Raw genomic sequence first — 19,525 nt, 5'->3', positions numbered from 1 at the left:
ATAATCTGTTATAATCTATATGTAGTGGACATGTTAAAATGTATGTACAATATGAGTGTTTTTTTAACCCCATGAGGGGCTATCCATAAGGTGCGTTGTCATACCGTAATGACAAGATTCCAACTTGTAAAAAGCATTCACGTCCTTGTAGAACTCGTAATTATAACTTGTAAACTCATAATTTTCGGAGAGCTCTGACTTGTACCACTTGACTGCTGTAACTCCTGACCTCTGCAGATTAATTTAGGTATTGATAGTGTTGCCCCAATACACATGAGCAGGCCTTGAACAAGTATTATCTTTAAAACACCAATTTTCCAATAAATTACTATATGTGTTAATAATAAGACATTTAATACATTATTCTTTCATTTAATACATTTAAACTGTAGGCTACAGTACACTTAATATTATATAGAATTTTAGTATTTAAAAAAAATAAACCACTTTCAAGTCTTTGCGATACAGACTTTATTTTTTATTTTTTTATATATTTACTTTATTTTTTTAATATATTTACCAATGTGATTTTAACTGTGACTTGATGTCTTATAATAATTATTCTCAAAATTGTCTTGTTTTTGCTAATTCCTTCTCTCTACATCTCACAATGTAACTTTTTCTCACAATTACCTCCTTCATTTCTTACTCTGACGTTTTATATCATATGACTGGTGTACTATATACAAAGTCTTCTGAGAGGGTTTTGTGAGTAACAGGCATTAATTTAATTATTTGTCATTTCCCACCACCATAGCTAATCTAATGGCGTGATTGGTCATCTGATACATGAGAATCAGTGGCATTTGGTACATTTGATGTCAAACTTGAAGTTAACTTTGAAGTTAAATCGTGAGATATAAAGTAATATTTTGAAATATAAATTCACAATTACAAAAAATAATGTTGCAATTAACTTTTTATTCTGTTTTTTATTATTATTAATTTTATTTTATTAATTTATTTTACTCTGAGGCAGAAGTAAGCATCCATAGTATGGAATTTAACCTGTGTAGTTTAGGAAGTATTATCTGAGAAGAGTCATTTTTTACTGTGTGTCTCAGGAATTGTGGCTGGAATGAAGCAGATCATGAGTGGTTCCAGCACATAATGAGCCAGTATTCCCCAAGTCTGAGGAACCAGCGCTCACTTTACATTGACATGCTGCAGAGATTGCTTCCACATATAACCCAGCAGGAACTGGTTAGTACTCATACATACTGTAAAATAATAATAATAATAATAATAATAATAATGTTTATTTTATTTAGATAAGAATAGCATTTAAGAAAAAGGTGGGTTTTCAGTTCTCTCTCGAAATCATAAATAGATGTCCCAGAGGGGAATCACATACAGTGGAGAAAATAATTATTTGATCCCCTGATGATTTTGTAAGTTTGCCCACTTACAAAGAAATTAAGGGTCTATCATTTGTATGGTAGGTTTATTTTAACGGATAGAGACAGAATATCAACCAAAAAATCCAGAAAAAACACATTATGTAAAGGTTATAAATTGATTAGCATTTGAACGAGTGAAATAAGTATTTGATCCACTTTAAGAAAGTACTCCTAATGTCAGCTCGTAATGTGTATAAAAGACACCTGTCCACAGAATCTCTATCTTTCATTCCAACCTCTCCACCACCATGGGCAAGACCACAGAGCTGTCAAAGGACATCAGGGACAAGATTGTATACCTGCACAAGGCTGAAATGGGCTACAAGACCATCAGCAAGAAGTTTGGTGAGAAGGAGACAAATGTTGGTTTCATTATTCAGAAATGGAAGAAATATAAAATATCCATCAATCGCTCACCTCATGCTCCATGCAAGATCTCTATGCAAGATCTCACCTCATGGAGTAAGAATGATCATGAGAAAGGTGAGGGATCAGCCCAGAACTACATGGGAGGAGCTTGTTAATGATCTCAAGGCAGTTGGGACACCTGTCACCAAGCAAACCTTTGGTAACACACTACGTCGCAATGGATTGAAATCCTGCAGCACCCGCACATGTACAAGCACATCTGCACATGTACAAGCCTGTCTGAAGTTTGCTAATGAACATCTAATGATTCAGATAAGGCTTGGGAGACAGTGCTGTGGTCAGATGAGACCAAAATGTAGCTCTTTGGCATCAACTCAACTCGTCGTGTTTGGAGGAAGAGAAATGCTGACTATGACCCCAAGAACACCATCCTTACAGTCAAGCACGAAGGTGGAAACATGCTCTGTGGCTGTTTCTCTGCTAAGGGTACAGGACGACTTCACCGTATTGAGGAGCTGATGGACGGGGCAATGCACCGTAAAATCTTGGACGAGAACCTCCTTACTTCAGCCAGAACACTGAAGATGGGTTGTGGATGGGTCTTCCAGCATGACAACGACCCAGAACATACTGCCAAGGCAACAAAGGAGTGGCTCAAGAAGAAGCACATTAAGGTCTTGGAGTGGCCTACACTGTAAAAAAATTACTGTAAAATTTACAGCAACTTACTGGCAATTTTGGTTGCCAGTAAGCCTGTAAATTTTACAAGATTACCATAAATCATCACCTACAATTAAAGTGTAAAATACAGCACACCTGTAAAAGCAGCAAACCAAGAGCATCTGTGAATTTACAGTTCTTTACTGTAATCTTTACAATATGAATTAAAACCTGTGTAAACTCATTTCATGTGAGGACACCGATTATTTTAAATTGGTCAATTGCCATTTCATATTTATACTGTGATCTTATTTCATTTGAGTCCACTAAAAAAAGATTGTTTCTAAAAAAATAAAACTAATTTAAATGAGTTTACAAAACATCAATTTAACTCAATCCTCTTGCAGATAACTGTTCACAACAGCACACATGCATGAGGTGAAGAACTTAAATTGTCTTTAAAAAATAAGCAACATGCAGCATATCATCAATGTTTCTGTGCTCATCCTGGATTGAAGCACAGGCTCTACTCTTCAACACAATGGTGACACAAAAAACTCAACTGAAACGCTTTAAATCCCAACACATCATTAAACACTAACAGATCTCCACTATATCATTATAGTAGTAGTATAGTACTAGTAGATGTTTCTAATTAACTCATTTAAGTATTTTTCTTAGTGGACTCAAATGAAATAGCTCACAGTATAAATATTTAATGGCAATTGACCAATCAATTTCCTCAAATGAAATGAGTTATCTCAGGTTTTAATTCAGTGCATTATTAATAACAGTAACATACTGTAAAGATTACTTTAAAGAACTGTAAATTCACAGCTGCTCTTGTTTTGCTGCTTTTACAGGTGTGCTGTATAATTTTACAGTATATTTATAGTTTATGATTTACGGTAATCTTGTAAAATTTACAGGCTTACTGGCAACCAAAATTGCCAGAAAGTTGCTGTAAATTTTACAGCAATTTGTCTCCAGATCTTAATCCTATAGAAAATCTGTGGAAGGAGCTGAAACTTCGAGCTGCAAAGCGACAGCCAAGAAACCTTAAGGATTCAGAGAGGATCTGTAAAGAGGAATGGACCAAAATCCCTCCTGAGTTGTGTGCAAACCTGGTGACCAGCTACAAGAAACATCTTACCTCTGTGCTTGCCAACAAGGGTTTCTCCACCAAATACTAAATTATGTTTTGCTTGGGGATCAAATACTTATATCACTCACTGAAATGCAAATCAATTTATAATGTATATGTAATGTGTTTTTTTCTGGATTTTTTGGTTGATATTCTGTCTCTATCCATTAAAATAAACCTACCATAGAAAATATTGACCCTTCATTTATTATTATAGACAGACTTACAAAATCAGCAGGGGATCAAATCATTATTTTCTCCAAAGTAATTTGGAGGCAGCAATGCTAAACGCCATTCCTCCAAATATTGACAGCTTATAGTGGCGAGAGAACACTTAGTGGAGGACCTAAGCAAGTAAAGCTAAGAGTAGCGTTGAAGGAAATCAGAGATATATTAGTGGAGCAAGGCAGTGGAGAGCTTTGAAAGTGGTAAAGGGGATTTTATTTTGGTTTTGGTTGGAAACAGGCAACCACTTGGTCATTTGAGAAGACTTTTTGGAAATGGTGAGAACCTTTGCAGCAGAGTTTTGAATGTACTGGAGTAGGGATGTGCCCGAAGCTGAATACCGCATTCGGAAAGGAAATATATATGCATTCAGAAAGGAAATAATTAAATATATAATATAATATATAATTTGGCATATTATATGCCAATATAACATATTTGTCAATGACGCTCAGGATCTGTTGCACACCAAATCCTCTGCCATCATCCTGTCAGTCATCTCTCCGTACTTTCTTCACATGATAAGTGAAATCGGACTTCTGCTACACTATGCTGTGAGTCTGCAGCTCTTGCTGTATGGAGCAAAGCAGAAACTTTCATTTTATAATTGTAGTGTCCATTGTCCAACTGACATTAGGGGCGGTGCTTTTCAATTCCGATTTGTGCTACTTATGTGCTACTAAATCCGATACAGGTCAGATGTTTTGCAATGCGACCGCAATCTGAACTTTAGAGCACACTTTAGAGCAACAGTCATCACAATTCTGCGCTCATGGGAGTCACTTCAAAAATTGTACATACCCAAAGTTATCAAGACAGTTGTGAAAGGTAGTCAGCAAAGGATAGTTATGTGTCAGAGCATACAAATATTACAGTGACAGCTCTATATACAAGCAAAACACGAGGGCTCGTATAATAAATGTTAAAAAATTCTGCTCTCTTTTTTAGCATCCTCGTCTTTGTTTTTTTATATTGCTTGTGCATAAATTTACTGGCTTCTGCGGCAGATCACACTATAAATGAACGCATAATCATTTACAATAATGTTCTCTGTGTTTACTTTCGTATGACAGCGTGCTGCGTGACGACTTTTTATCGTTCTTATGCGCATGTGGGTAAGTTCAGAACCATGATCTGTTCGCACTGGAATCTGATATTGGCCACATTTAAAACAATGAAAAGCTATACAAAACAAAATCAGATCTGAGCAATAAATCGGAATTGAGCACTTAAGGCTCGCAGTGTGAACGTAGCCTTTGTTTAATGTACATATCCTTTCAGTTTAGTATTCTTTGTGACCTTAATTACTCCCGTTCAGTTTCCTTAATTACTGATTAATCGTTAGCCTTAATACTGCAATATGTGTCTACTGCAGTGGCATATAGCCAACAGCATGACAGGGTCTGCAACTGCTGCTCAAAATGCCATGTTCCTCACCAAATGAATGAGAAGGGGTTTTAATCTAAATAAATGGGTAGTTGGATTGTAAAATGAGTCGATGCGATTGATAAAATATATTGACTAATACAACGTGTCACCAACGCCGCCTCAGATGCGTGCTTGTCAGAATGTGAACTCCTGTTGTGGACACGCTTACAGAACATGATGTGGGATGATTTGTAAGGGTCCTCCAATTGATCGGGCGTCGGTTGTTGATCAGCCGATAATCATTTTATATAGTTTGATTGGTGGTCTCTATAAAGAGGCAATCAGAAGAGCCGATTAGATGACGCAAAACTCGCTAGACAATTTTTCTATGCACAGCTAAAATTGCATCATTACATTCAATGGTAATAAATGGTAAAACTTTAGAATACTGTTCGGTCATTAATGCATAATTACACAGGAACAAATGAGTAATGCACTATTAACATTCTAGTAACTACTGTTAACTAACAAGAAACACTGATTAACGAATAAGTAAGTAATAGTGCTTAGTCGATTGTGGTAGTTTACTATTAGCTAATCAATAACTATAATGACTTAAGTGTTACATCCTTCTTATGAAATTACTAATTATTTGGATCAGTATTCTAAAGTGAAGATCATGGTAACCCACTAATGACTCAAGTGTTACCAAATCCATTGGAAGGAATTACAATTTTAAAAATTACAAAAAACTCAAAAGCTTACAAAGACTTAAGTCATTAGGAGTTATCATGCTTTTCATTTTAGGGTTTTTTAAAGGGTTAGTTCACCCAAAAATGAAAGTTCTGTCAGTAATTACTCACCCTCATGTTGTTCCAACCATGTAAGTCTTTCGTTCATCTTCGGATCACAAGATGACGTCCCGACATTGCCGGAAGCGCAAAACGGTCTGTTTATAAGCAGAGGAAGATGCGTGCTGTATGTGTAAGCTATTGAATTCGACACTTATTGTGATTTAGGTCTCGATGATGTCGGGACGTCATCTTGTACAGTAGATGGCGGTAATAATCCCAAGGAGTGAGCAGCCAGTAACAAGTAAGTTAGTAGTAGAAGAAGAACGCCGTAATCTCAGTTCTCGCACATGCGTCCTGGCGCTCCCGTGAACTCTCGTCAGAGGCCCACATTGAAGAACACTAATAGTTGGATAAAGTCGTTATTTTTGTTGTTTTTCCGCACAAAAAGTATTGTCGTCGCATGATAAACTTAATGTATAGCCACTGTAGTCACTTGGACTATTTTAACGATGTTTTTAATAACTATTCTGGGCCGGCGAGTTTCGGTCCCTCTGAAAGCCTATGGAGGAGTGAGACAGCTGTCAGATTTCATCAAAAATATCTTAATTTGTGATCCGAAGATGAACGAAAGACTTACATGGTTGGAACAACATGAGGGTGAGTAATTACTGACAGAATTTTCATTTTTGGGTGAACTAACCCTTTAATTCCTTCTGAAGGATTTGGTAATTGAGTCATTGCTAGTGGGTAACTATTTCGAATAAAATGAATTATACATGATTTATTATGCATGATAATTATAAACCTGGATATAGTAGTTCTTAGTAGTCCTCTTGGAGGTATGAAAAAAATAGTAGTTATTGATTAGCAAATATTGAACTACCAATTTCAGCTAGCATTATACTTACTAATTCGTTAATCAGAGTTTCTTGTTAGTTAATAGTAGTTACTAGAGTGTTAACTTTGTGTTACTCATTTGTTCCTGTGTAATTATTAATTTATGATGGAACCAGTGCTTAATTTGTAAATTAATAATTGCTGGATCAAAAACAGCAATTAAAAGGCGCTGTGACCGACACTGACCACCATACAACTTAAGTTTTCCCAGAACATACAGTGATGTCACTAAACGGTGACGGCACAACTGTAAGAGCATCGTTCACAAGTTTCTGCATGGCCCTAACTTCAGCCAAGTGTATTATTCTGTCATGTATATAGCTACGTTGAGCTACGTTGATATAGCTACGTTGAATAGCATCATTCAACTAATCAGTGAAATTCTCTCACCGACAACGATTTCTGATTCTGACTGATCAAACCTATTGTTCATGTCTCCCGCTATCCTAATTATTAGCCGTTCCATCTTCGGGATCTCTTTTGATCAGAAACAGCATCAGCTTTATTCGTGGATATGAAAAAAAAAGAAATGCGAGACTGACATTTTGCCGATATTAACTTTTTTTTAATTAGAATAATTCATCAGGTGTATCGCCAAACTTTATGCTACTCTCCAAACTTTACACTTTACTGCATGCAAAACAATCAGCAGTAAGCACCAACCAATGAGAGTGATTTTGAAATAAAAAAATATCCAAATACATCTGCATTAAAGGAGCTGTATGTAAGAAATGTATTTCAATTAATCATAAAATGGCCCTGATATGTCACTAGACATTAAGAAATCATGTTCATTTCAAATACTTATATCAATGACAACAGTAGTCCGGCCAGGATATTGTCATTTAAAAAGTGAAGTTGCAGCCCTCAACTGATGTTGATGTTGTCATCTTGTGTTATGGCCTGAAGCGCCACCCTCCACCTATCTACCAATCACAAAATCAGTAGTGTTTCGGCATCGGGGTTGCCAGCTCTGCTCTAGTTACCACAGCTACGTAGCAGCCTACGTTCCTGCTGGATCCTGCAGCCTATCTGGCAACCTCAAGTCAGGGGGGAGGGGATACACAGCTCTACAGTAATTTGAAAGTGATTGCAGTACCAGTTTTGGCCACAATCTTACATACGGCTCCTTTAACTCTGTCTCGCTCTGTCTTTCACAGTGCGTGCACACAAGCGTTTTCAATGAATTCCTATGGAAGTTAAGCTTGAGTTGAACTGAAAACTTCAAATTCAAAATAAGCACTGTGATGGAACAGTATTCTAACAGTATCCTAGATGCATACTGTTTCTAAACTGCCGGATGTGCTTGCTAATAAAAAAGAGTTAATAAAACTGCATTAAGCCGTGAAAGAGATCCTGTTCTCCAAATAGCTTTCTGTGCGTGCGCTCCGAGTCGGTGTGGAACACGAATAAGCAAAGTATACTTTGGGCTTCGGGTTCACACCTAAATGGTCAAACACATAGTTGTTTATGTCTGAAGTGAACATAAACAGTTGGGAAGTAAATTGCATGTAAAACAAAATATTGGATCCATGCATTCAGTCTTAAAGTGACAGTAACCTTATAAACCTGCTGCCGTCTGTGTCATTAATGTTAATATGAAACTGTTACTTAGCACCCCCTTGCTCTCAAGAATGATTTAGGGCTGCGTTTTAGCTTAGTTTTTTATTTATTTTGGCTTCAAACGATTATGAAAACGTGATGCTTTTCCTTTCCTTCAAAGTGGTCGACGATTCTCTTTCAGCAATTGTTAAAAGTGCATGCTATCACTATTGTCTACAATATTTCATGCTCCTTACTGCAATGGATTTTACTATGTGCACTTGGAATCAGTGACTGACAGCCGAAGTTTGACATGTGAGTTCCCAAATGAGTATGAAAGTCTTTCATATCTCTAAATGTTTTTGTTTTTCAATGTACACAAGCTCCTTTTAATTGGTTTTAACTGATTTGTGTACAGACCTTTTGAAACAGGAGACAATTCCTTTGATCCTTTGAAACGTTTTACTAGTTTACCAGTGACATTGATTAATTGTGTATGTCACGGATAGCTCTGAGATTAGGTGAGATCCAAGCGCAGCTTTATTGGAAAATCCAGAATCGTAGTCATGCCAGGCAAAGAGTCAAAAACACTTGCAAACAATCCACAGAAGTAGTGATGTGACATTTGAACCGAGGCATCGGAGCTTGTGTCGAGAAAAAATGGGCGTGCCAGATGAAGCCGCGATTCGAGGCTTGTGTTGTTAACGTGAAAATCACGTGACTAATGACAAACGAGGCCTCGGTTTGTGTGTATACGTCATCGGTTCGGTCTGAGTGTTGCTTCCGGAAAAAGGAGGTTCGAAACTCGCGCCTCTTTGTGGGTGTTGCAGGAGTAGTAGAAGCAGTTGTAGTAGTGTCAAAGAGTTAGATAACTATCATTTTCATTGTCGTTATTGTGTCATACATGTGTTAGGGCTGTATATTATTATATTATCAGGTTAGAATAGTTATAGTATTACTATTAATTATAGTAGCTATATTATAGTCTTGTTATATTAATTAGATAAGCTTATTTGGATTTTTGGATCTGGACTGGACTGCTTTTTGATTTTGATTTCCTTTTTTGTTTTGTTTGCTTTTTGTGACCTCTTCTTTTTTCCTGGTAATGGACCAGCAAGAAAGAGGAGATCCTCCCCTGTCTGAGCTCAACAGAAGCATCAGTGTCCTCATTTACACAAGCTGGCACTGGCATTTTTATGTTCCCCTGCATCCTCTGTTCCTTGTGAAAGGATCTTTTCCAAGACTGGAGAGATTTTGTCCGAGAAGAGAAATCGTCTAAACCCCAACAACACTTGAAATAATTCTGTTTCTTAATAAAAATCTATTGTAATCCTTCCTTCCAGACTATTCTGTTGCGGTTTACTTTAATACACTCCCTCCAACATAAGCACTGCACTCAACACAGTGTCATTTTTGTTGTTCATATTGTCACTATCCAAACAATTTATGAATAATTAATTAACTGTGTGTGTGACTCTGCACAAGTAAATTCAGACAGAGAAAGATACATATTTTATATTATACACAGGTAATGGACAAATGTCTGCTCATGTCTTTTTATTATTGCAAATGAAAGGTTACAGACATTAACAGTGAGTAAAAAAAATAACGTTTTATAAAATATATATATATATATAAAAAATGTATTAAAAAAATTATAAAAAATGGGTGGGTGGGTGGGTGGGGGGGGGGGGGCACTGGTTCAGAATGAATTAATTTGTCTGCTATTTCTTATCACAGTAGCTAGGTGTCACTAGTGAGCAATGCTGAATGAAGCTTCGAGTAATGAACCTTTGGCTGAAGCAATGGGCTGCGAGGTCTCAGTGGTTCAGGAAGCCTCATTTTGCCATCACACAGAAGAACAAAAGACAAGGGAGAGTGCTCAGAAATGGCGTGTTAAAATTACAAAACCTCAATGAGAAATGACAGAGAGAACATGGTATAAATAGGGTGAGACAAACAATGTAAGGACACACAGGTGAATGCAATTCACCTTATTCCACCCCGCCCACTTTTACTTCTGTCCAGTACTTCCGTTGTAAACCAACTTCCGGTTTAGCGGACCCTCATTCAATTTCGAGGAGAACTGCAGAGAAGTCTCACTGATAAAATGTCACATAAGATAAGCTAATTTGTGCCAAATGTGCTATGTACGTGTGTACCAACAGCACAGCAATGCACTGTTTCTCGGGGTAATTTTTAAACGACTTTTAGGTGTTTATATGACCCGTCTGCCTGTCTGATCGCAGCTCGGCCGATGTGTAGTGTTTAGCCTACATTAGCCACACACATCTAATGTTGTAATGGTCTCACTACAGGACACATACACATGCTATACCTTGTTTGAAAGCTATGGTCCTCTAGAATTCAGTCGCTGGATTTATTTTACAGCCATTACTTGTGTTAGAGATCAAACCATAAGAAATTGCAGCTAGCAGTTAGCTAAGCTAACGTTACCCTCTTGTTCATCTAGTTGAGGCTCTACTTTCTTTCTACACCAGTTCGTGGCTATTTTTTTCTCATCTGTTGGCTATACACTGCAAATGTATCTGGTGATTAAGCAAACAAACTGTGGTGTAATAATGTTTCAAACTTTACATGTAGTAGTGTTTGTGCACATCTTCATAACTAAGTAATAGCTATTAGAAAGACACAGCTTACAACAGCATACAAAACGCTTTTCTCACTTTTATTAAATACGCAACGTCCACAATGAATAGGCCTAATTACATGATGAATTTTGAATTTAAACTGCATATTTCAAAAAGGCTACATATATAGCTGGTTTAAATAATTTGATTGTGGCATTGTTTCAAAAGCTTCAAGTGAAATGTACTTTAGTACGTTGCAGCAGTTGTTAATAACCATAGGCCAACGCATTTGGCTATAATATTATAGTCTATCTACTTATATCAAGACAGATAACAGATTGGACCAGGGCAAACAAAGCGCTAAGTAGCTAAACCAGGAAGTGAGATTACGCAGATGGCGCCACCCAGTGCTACTTCCGGAATAAGGTGAATAATTAGTGATGAGTCCAGGCAAAGGATTATGGGAACTGAAGTTCATGGCTGAGTGGCAAAGATCAGAGAAGGAGTGCCCTCTGGTGGTCAGCCTGGGAACACCAGCTGGTAACTGTGACAGTCTAATCATAACTAAAACAATTTAAATGTTCTGTTCTCCTTTCAGCAGAGGGAGCAAAATAAATTACAAAGTTATAATCACATAATTCAATATATCATATGTTTTAACCTTATATTATTTTTCCTTTGCATCATTAATGTTTTAAATATAGAAATATGCAAGCAAAAACAATGCTTGTCTCCAAAAAACGTCTTGCATACAGACAGCTGGCATACTCACACTCAACAAGATCATGCTGGTGAACCAGCTTCACCAGCTCCGTTTTGCTTTAGAACAGCACAAATATGCTGGTCCAACAGTTAGATCAGCACTATACTAGCATAAACCAGGCTGGTGTGAGCTGGATTTTTCAGCAGGGAAGCTTTTTGCATCAAAGTCATAAAAAGACTTACAGCTGCAATCGCTGCCAAATGTTTGTCAACTAAGCTGGGGGCTGAATACTTGTTTCTGAATATGTCACTGTGTTTCTTGGATATGCTTGTGCAACAGTTATTGAATTTGTGGGTGTTTGTTATATTGCAGAGTGCACATGAGCGTTGGAGTGACTGGTATCATTTCAGCATGACACAGAAGAGTCTGGTACTGCAGGGCTGGCAGCGGGATCGCTCAGAACTGCTCCTGAGGGCGCTGAGCGTGTTAGAGGACTGCAGGATTTCTCGCATACAGCAGCAAGAACTTCAGAACCAGCGTTCACACCAGAAGAACATATGCCTCAAGCTCAGAGAAAAGGTTTTTACATTTACCTACATCTTAAGACACTGCCACACTAGTTCTTCTGTTTTAATAAGTAATACATACAAAATAATACATTTAAAATGTGACATTAAAACATTACTCCACTTCTCTGCAACACTTCAAACCTTCAACCTTTAAAGTTTGTGATCTTTGAAATTCAGTCAAGAGGTCAATCTTTGAAGTTTAGATGAGTCACGTCTTTTTGTCAGAAATTTGGAGGTCACAATTCACCAAACTCAATGGAACACGTATCTTCACATGAGCTTATGTTTCCTGTCTCCTGTAACTGGAAGTCAGTGGAGCGCAAAGTTTAGTGTGGCTGTGGGGAGGAGAGTTTAAGAATCCTGTTTGGAAATCATTCATTTTGCAATTCCATTTAGTGGATTAGGAACACACAGAGCAGGATTATAGTTATCTCTTTGTAGCAGCCCAACATGTCTACACTTCACTAGTCTGGCTCTCTCTTTGACTCTTTCTTGCTCTTGTCCTCTCTATATCTCAGAACTCTGTGCTTTTACCTGATGAGTAATTTTCAGTCAATACTACAGTAAAGTGTATTGTAGAATGGAATACTTTGTATTTTAACCCCCGTTTCATGTTTGAGCTGTTTTAACTGAAAGCAACATGCACTGACATATCTTAAAACATGTCACTGCCATTGTTTTGTCTCAAGTTTTTTTTTTTTTCTAGGGCACATTTATTATAGCTACTTAAATGTCCTAAGGGAACTAAGGCATAATTCTGGCTTAATCTAAGTCCTGTCTGTGAAACCAGGCCAATGTTTTTTTTACAGTTTAAAGGTGTCATATACTGCATAAAAAAAATAAAAAAATAAAAAAATTCTCTCAGGTCACCATATAATGTTATCAAGATTACATTAAGAATTTAGAGGTAATAAGCTATTTTCTATCATGTTTTTGACTGTCTCTTTCGACAGTCTAAATAATTTTGATGGGCGTGCCAGTAAATGTTTATCTTACTTTTACTTTATAAAAATGGTTAAAGATTTCTGAGCAAAAAAGACTTTACTTAATAAATAAAAGTATAAAATATCAATCAGAGGACAGAAGGCATGAAGTAGATCATGTAAAACAGGTTTTTCAGCAAAGTGTTGGTCATACTGATATTTTATAGGCCTTAGAAATGTGCGTATTAAATATGATACAGTAGGCTGTAATATATTTATAAATAGGCATTATACTTATTGTTCAACAGAATTTTACAAAGAATGTTTAGTTTAAACTGAGAGAATACATGTTTTAAATATTTGGCTAAAATGTTGCAATACACATTGCCAAACAAGCATTCTGTTTTCAATTAATTTATACCATCAAACTGGTGACGTATCCTGGGGGATACAAACATTAAAATAAAACAAAAATAAAAGTCAATGTTTAAAAATAAATAAATATGAAATTGTATTATTTGTGTGCTAAGATGGAAAATAATAAATACATTTTCTAATTTCTCTTTATAGTCTTGCCATTTTAAGGGTTAAAAAGAAAATGCACAAAGACAAAATCCAAATCATAAAGTAAAAAGGAACATGTTTTGGCTATCTTGTTCAAGGCCACATGAGTAAAGCCTGCACAAAACGCCAAACCTGTAAAATCTGCTATCAAATACACCCCACAGCACTGCACATAGGAAAGGTAGATAAAGGAACAGAGAACCACCTCTTGATGCCAATCAGACAATCTCTTCCAACACTTGTGGTCATATTGGGGCCGGTGAAAAGGAAGATTGAGAAATGGCGCTGGTGTACATGGCATGCCGTTTCTCGCTCTGCGAGTCTGTCTTTGTTCTATTCGTGATTATGTCTCTCTGTGTGATAAACTCCTCTGTCTTGTTAACTTATGACCAGCAAATGCTTTTGGATAATAAATCATTAATGGACGGAGCAAGCTTTTGCACGTAGAAAGTTCCACCTGTGCCGACCACTCTGCGCTCCCTCTTAACCCTCATGTGGTGTTCGGGTCATTTTGACCTGGAGAGAATTTTCTTTTACCCCAAAATACTAGTTAATGTTATCGCTTTGGACTGAAACTTAGTGACTCTATTCACAGATGGAACTGTGTTTTTTGACAATGTTCTTACTTTTTTAGGGGGGATTTTGTCACCTTGTTACACTTGTGGTCTTCCCGGTCAAAAATGACCGGACAACAAAAAATTGCTTATAAATCACTTGTTATGCAATATTATCACCCAATATTGGATTCAATCTTTTTGTCAACTTGTTCTCTTTCAGTTAGGACTGATAAATAGAAAAAAACAAATTCATAATTTATAAACTACTTTTTTGTACTACATTCAGCAATATGTCAAATACATCATACAGCTCAGATAGTCCTGTGTCATATGTCATTTGAAAGGTCTCAATGAGTAGAATACAGCAAGCATAATTGTTTCAGGCTTTTTACTAAACTTGAGCGAGGTTTTTGTAAAAGAAGCCCTTCAAGAGACCCATGTGTAAACCATATATGGATGATGGAATTTTAGACACATTTCCGCTCGTAACTTCATGAAACATGCTCCGATTGTGGAAAATGACACATCATTATTTACAGCAGATGCTTACAATTAAAAGGAGTCCAAACTCAACATAATCCATCACTCAGAACTAAAGATATTCCTCATGGAGTTCTAACACGAAAATATCACAGACACACAGACTCACATAGCCAAGCAAGGTAGCTTAGACTTGGCCTTTTTACTCGTATCTTCATGAAACATACATCGATCATGAAAAATGACACATCGTTATTTACAGCAGGAGCTCACGATTAAAAAGAGCCCACACTCAATATATTCCATCAGTAAGATCTAAAGATATTCCTCATGGCGTTCTAACACAAAAAATACCACAGACGCACCTAGCCAAGTATATACTCATGAAGCTCACGTTTGGTTTTCGCTCATAACTTCACGAAGCATGCACAGATCGTAGAAAAATGTACATCATTATTTTCAGTAGACTATCACAATTAAAAAGAGCCCAAACTCAGCATAATCCATCACTCAGATCTAAAGATATTCCTAATGGAGTTATAACACACGAACCCCCACATGCGCTCACAGAGCCTTGAATAGATGTAGCCTAGCACTTATGTCGCGTTTTAACTCATAACTCAATGAAGCATGCATAAATTGTGGAAAATGGCACATCATTATTTACATGAGATTGTTAAGATTAAAAAGAGCCCAAACTCACCATAATCCATCACATGCACATATGTGTACATAAACAATGAACATGCTCCTGAAAACTTTTCAGTCTCTCCCATTCACTTTCAATGGCCCATTGAAACAATGGCCCTCAATGGCCCAGTGGAACACCACAAGTGTAACTCTGTGCCATTTTGTACAAAATAAAAGTTTTTCAAAACAAAATTCGTGGTGAAAAATTAAAGTAGACTAGTGTGATCAACAGTGCCAATTTTCTTCAGATTTTATTTAATATTTCCAAAATTATTCAAAAATAATGTTTTTTTTACTCAAAAAATGAGATGCCTACTCTCAAATAAATGAGGCCTACGGTTAATCAGATGCAAATAGAAATATAAAACCAGTCCTAATTGAAAGAGAACAAGTTGACAAAAAGATTGAATCCAATATTGGGTCATAATACAACATAATATAACAAGTGATTTATAAGCAATTTTTTGTAGGCCGGTCATTTTTGACCGGGAAGACCACAAGTGTGACAATGTGCCATTTTGTACAAAATACAAATTTTTCTAAACAAAATTCCTGGTGAAAAATTAAAGTAGACTAGTGTGATAAACAGTGCCAATTTTCTTCAGATTTTATTTAATATTTCCAAAATTATTCAAAAATAATGTTGTTTTTAATCAAAAAATGAGATCCCTACTGTCAAATAAACAAGGCCTACGATTATTCAGATGCAAATAGAAATATAAAACCAGTCCTAATTGAAAGAAAACAAGTTGACAAAAATATTGAATCCAAAATTGGGTGATAATATTGCGTAACGAGTGATTTATAAGCAATTTTTTGTAGGCCGGTCATTTTTGACCGGGAAGACCACAAGGGTAACAATGTGCCATTTTGTACAAAATAAAAGGTTTTCAAAACAAAATTCCTGGTGAAAAATTAAAGTAGACTAGTGTGATAAACAGTGCCAATTTTCTTCGGATTTTATTTAATATTTCCAAAATTATTCAAAAAGAATGTTTTTTTTACTCAAAGAATAAGATCCCTACTGTCAAATAAATGAGGCCTACGATTAATTAGATGCAAATAGAAATATAAAACCAGTCCTAATTGAAAGAGAACAAGTTGACAAAAAGATTGAATCCAATATTGGGTGAAAATATAGTATAATGAGAGATTTATAAGCTATTTTTTATAGTCCGGTCATTTTTGACCGGGAAGATCCCGGGGGTTATAGAGTTTTGAACACCACACAAGGGTTAAGCCTGGAACACACCAGAGAACGTCTAATGAGGGGAGAAGTGCCACTCAATAAACTTCCGGTTGCAGTTCCACTCTTGTTCCATATGAGGGCGCTCACATGACGAGTGCAGAATGAATGGAGGTCTATGGAGCTATACCGCTCAAAATCCACTTTTCTTAGGATATAATTTTTTGTCTAGTAATTTGAATGTTGTTTTCGAAAGGGGATGCAAAGAAATTACACTTTGCTTGGTGTTAGATTTTTTAGAGTTACTTATTTGTAAGTCTTTCAAAATGTCAATGACGTCAGAATGCTGACGTCATTAGCAGAATGCTAGCGTGTTATGGGCAACAACAACTCAACCTGTAAGAAATCGAAAAGAAATAAGTACTCGTTCATTCAACTTTCGATCTATAACCCATGTTGAACTTGCAAAACCTACAATCAAATCTGAGATTTCTCAACGGCAATCGGGTGAGGGAGACAAATTTAGTCGTCTAGCCCCATTGACTCCCATTAATTTTGCACTCATGGCGAGCGCCCCCAGTGGAACTCTGATTGGAACTACAACCAATAGGACTTAATAAGGCGTTGGAGTGAACAGGCTTTCCGTAGACGGGCTTTGAACACACCAAGCCGATGCCGATGAACTAGCGCTGATGAAAGCTGACTGTGTTGTCACCTCGCGTCGGGGTAAAAAGCTGCACTTGAACACACCGAGAGAACTACTGCCGACTGTTAGCTAGAATGCGCGTTCTGCGCCTTCGTGTAAATCAACTGTCTATTTCTGCAGATATATTCGTCCTGAACCTGCAATAACTTTTTTATTGAACGCAACTTAGACTTCTTGTTTTTGACGTGGCTAATTCCTGATGATTTAAGCCCATTCACGGATCTGTTACCTCAGGATTGTGGTTTCTTGAATACTCCACGCACCACAAGCCGTGGTGGAGGCCTGACATCTATGACTACATTTACAAGCTGTCAATATTCGGGTTATGGTCGGGTTAAGGTCACTATTTGGGTTTCTGAAACATTCGGAATAACCCGTTTACATGCGTGAGTAGAGAGAGTTACTCCTGTATACATGGAATTTGTAATCAATTGGCAATATCCCGATGTAAACGGCGACGCACTGTTAGCGTCTGGACGTACGGACAACCTTAAGACGTAATATGCGTCATTTCCGATTCTTCTTCCTGTATCCAAAGACGACAACAACAGCAGCAGCACACGGATAATGAATAGTTCGGGGCAGATAGCGATCGCCTTTGTTTGCGCTTTCCTCCTCGCTCCAAAAGTGTGGTGCTGTGCTGCGTCTCGCCATGTTTACCTCTACTTCTTGTTTACTTCCGGTATACTGCACGCGGATTTTTGTATGCGCCGTCTCTACTCAAAAGACCAAGATTCCTTGCGAATTAGAACATGCGCAGAACACAAATCAATGTTCCTTTTGATGGGGATATGCCGATACGCGTTTACATGACCAAATATTCGGGTCAGAAAAGGGGTACCCCAGGGATCATATCCGGGTTTTTAAAAACCGGGATATGAGCATATCTGGGTTTTTGCCGGTGTTTAATTGGCCGTGCGCGACCGGGTTATTGGCTGCATGTAAACGTAGTCTATTTTTAAGAACAGTTTTTCGTGTCAACCATTATCTGTTGGCACTTTTTTAAGCTTTGAACTGCAGTTGTTTTTATTAAATGTGACTAATCAGGTTGCGTGTGCCGTAATATATCGACCGCCTATACACAATAAGGACTTTATTTGTGAGGTTACTTTTTTTTTCTTTCTTTTTAAGTAAAATTTTATTGAAATATGATAAATTGCTACTAGTGGGTGATTTTAACATGTGCTGTCCTACAAAGCCATTGGTAAGAGATTTTTTTTTATGTAATTGATTATTTTAATCTTATACAGCATGTGCATAAACCCACTCATGTGACCCATGGTCATATTTTAGACTTAGTTTTGACTTTTGGTTTATCTATTGCTGATGTTGAAATATCAAATCAAGCTTTTTCTGACCATAAGTCAATTTTATTTAAGGTGTTGACACCACATAAAATTGAAAAACCTAGAGATCAAAGTCAACTAAGACGGGTTTTAAACGCTGGAGCTATAGAGCAATTCAAAAACTTATTTTACGAAATTAATCCTTTTTATTTAATGGACAGTTTTTCCCTTAATATGGATTTAGACTCCTCACTCGAGGTGCTAGATTCCATTTGTCTACCCTTTTTGGACTCAGTAGCCCTACTTCATGTCAAAAAGTGCAAATCCAGACCTGAGTCCTGGCTGAATGATGTGACTCGTGGGTTGAGGATAACCTGATAAGTTACAGGTATCTTTTCAAATGTTACGGGAGTCTCAAGACAACAATCAGAATGCCGTAAAGATGGCTAAGAGAAATTATTTTGCAGAAGCAATTACAAAAAATAGTAGTAAGCCGCAAGTTTCATTGAATATAGTAAATTCTGTATTTAATCCAACAACTGATGTGTTTTCTCACCCTCCAATTATCTCTTGTGAGGCTTTTTTGGATTATTTTGTCCAAAAGATCACTGAAATTAAATCCAATGATCAAATCTAGTTAGTTTGATTCTTCAGGTGTCCGGCCACCATTTGTTAGTTTTGACCATTTTGAAATGATCTCCTTGCAGTCACAAGCCGAGGTAATCAAGCAGTCAAAACCAACTGACTGTTTATTAGATGATATTCCAGCGAGATAAGTAAAGGAAGCATTTGATGTTCTTGACGCTATATCCTATCTATTATAAATAATAGTCTTTTAACAGGAGTAGTCCCTAATCAGTTTAAACATGCT

The 19,525-nt window shown here is 36.9% G+C and overlaps 1 protein-coding gene across 1 annotated transcript in view; it reads left to right on the top strand.

Annotated features, from left to right (window-relative positions):
• LOC311298294 (coiled-coil domain-containing protein 148-like) overlaps nucleotides 1–19,525 on the top strand; it is a 170,515-nt gene that overhangs the window by 103,790 nt on the left and 47,200 nt on the right. Inside the window, exons 9-10 of the mRNA XM_084421092.1 lie at nucleotides 1,065–1,203; nucleotides 12,066–12,272. Of these exons, the coding sequence (XP_084277218.1) occupies nucleotides 1,065–1,203; nucleotides 12,066–12,272 (346 nt within the window). The remainder of the gene's footprint in view (nucleotides 1–1,064; nucleotides 1,204–12,065; nucleotides 12,273–19,525) is intronic.

This window comes from Rutilus rutilus, assembly GCF_951802725.1.
Source record: "Rutilus rutilus genome assembly, chromosome: 10".
NCBI lineage: Eukaryota > Metazoa > Chordata > Actinopteri > Cypriniformes > Leuciscidae > Rutilus > Rutilus rutilus.
Note: the sequence above shows the minus strand (reverse complement) of the source record. Positions and strands in the feature narration are given on the sequence as shown.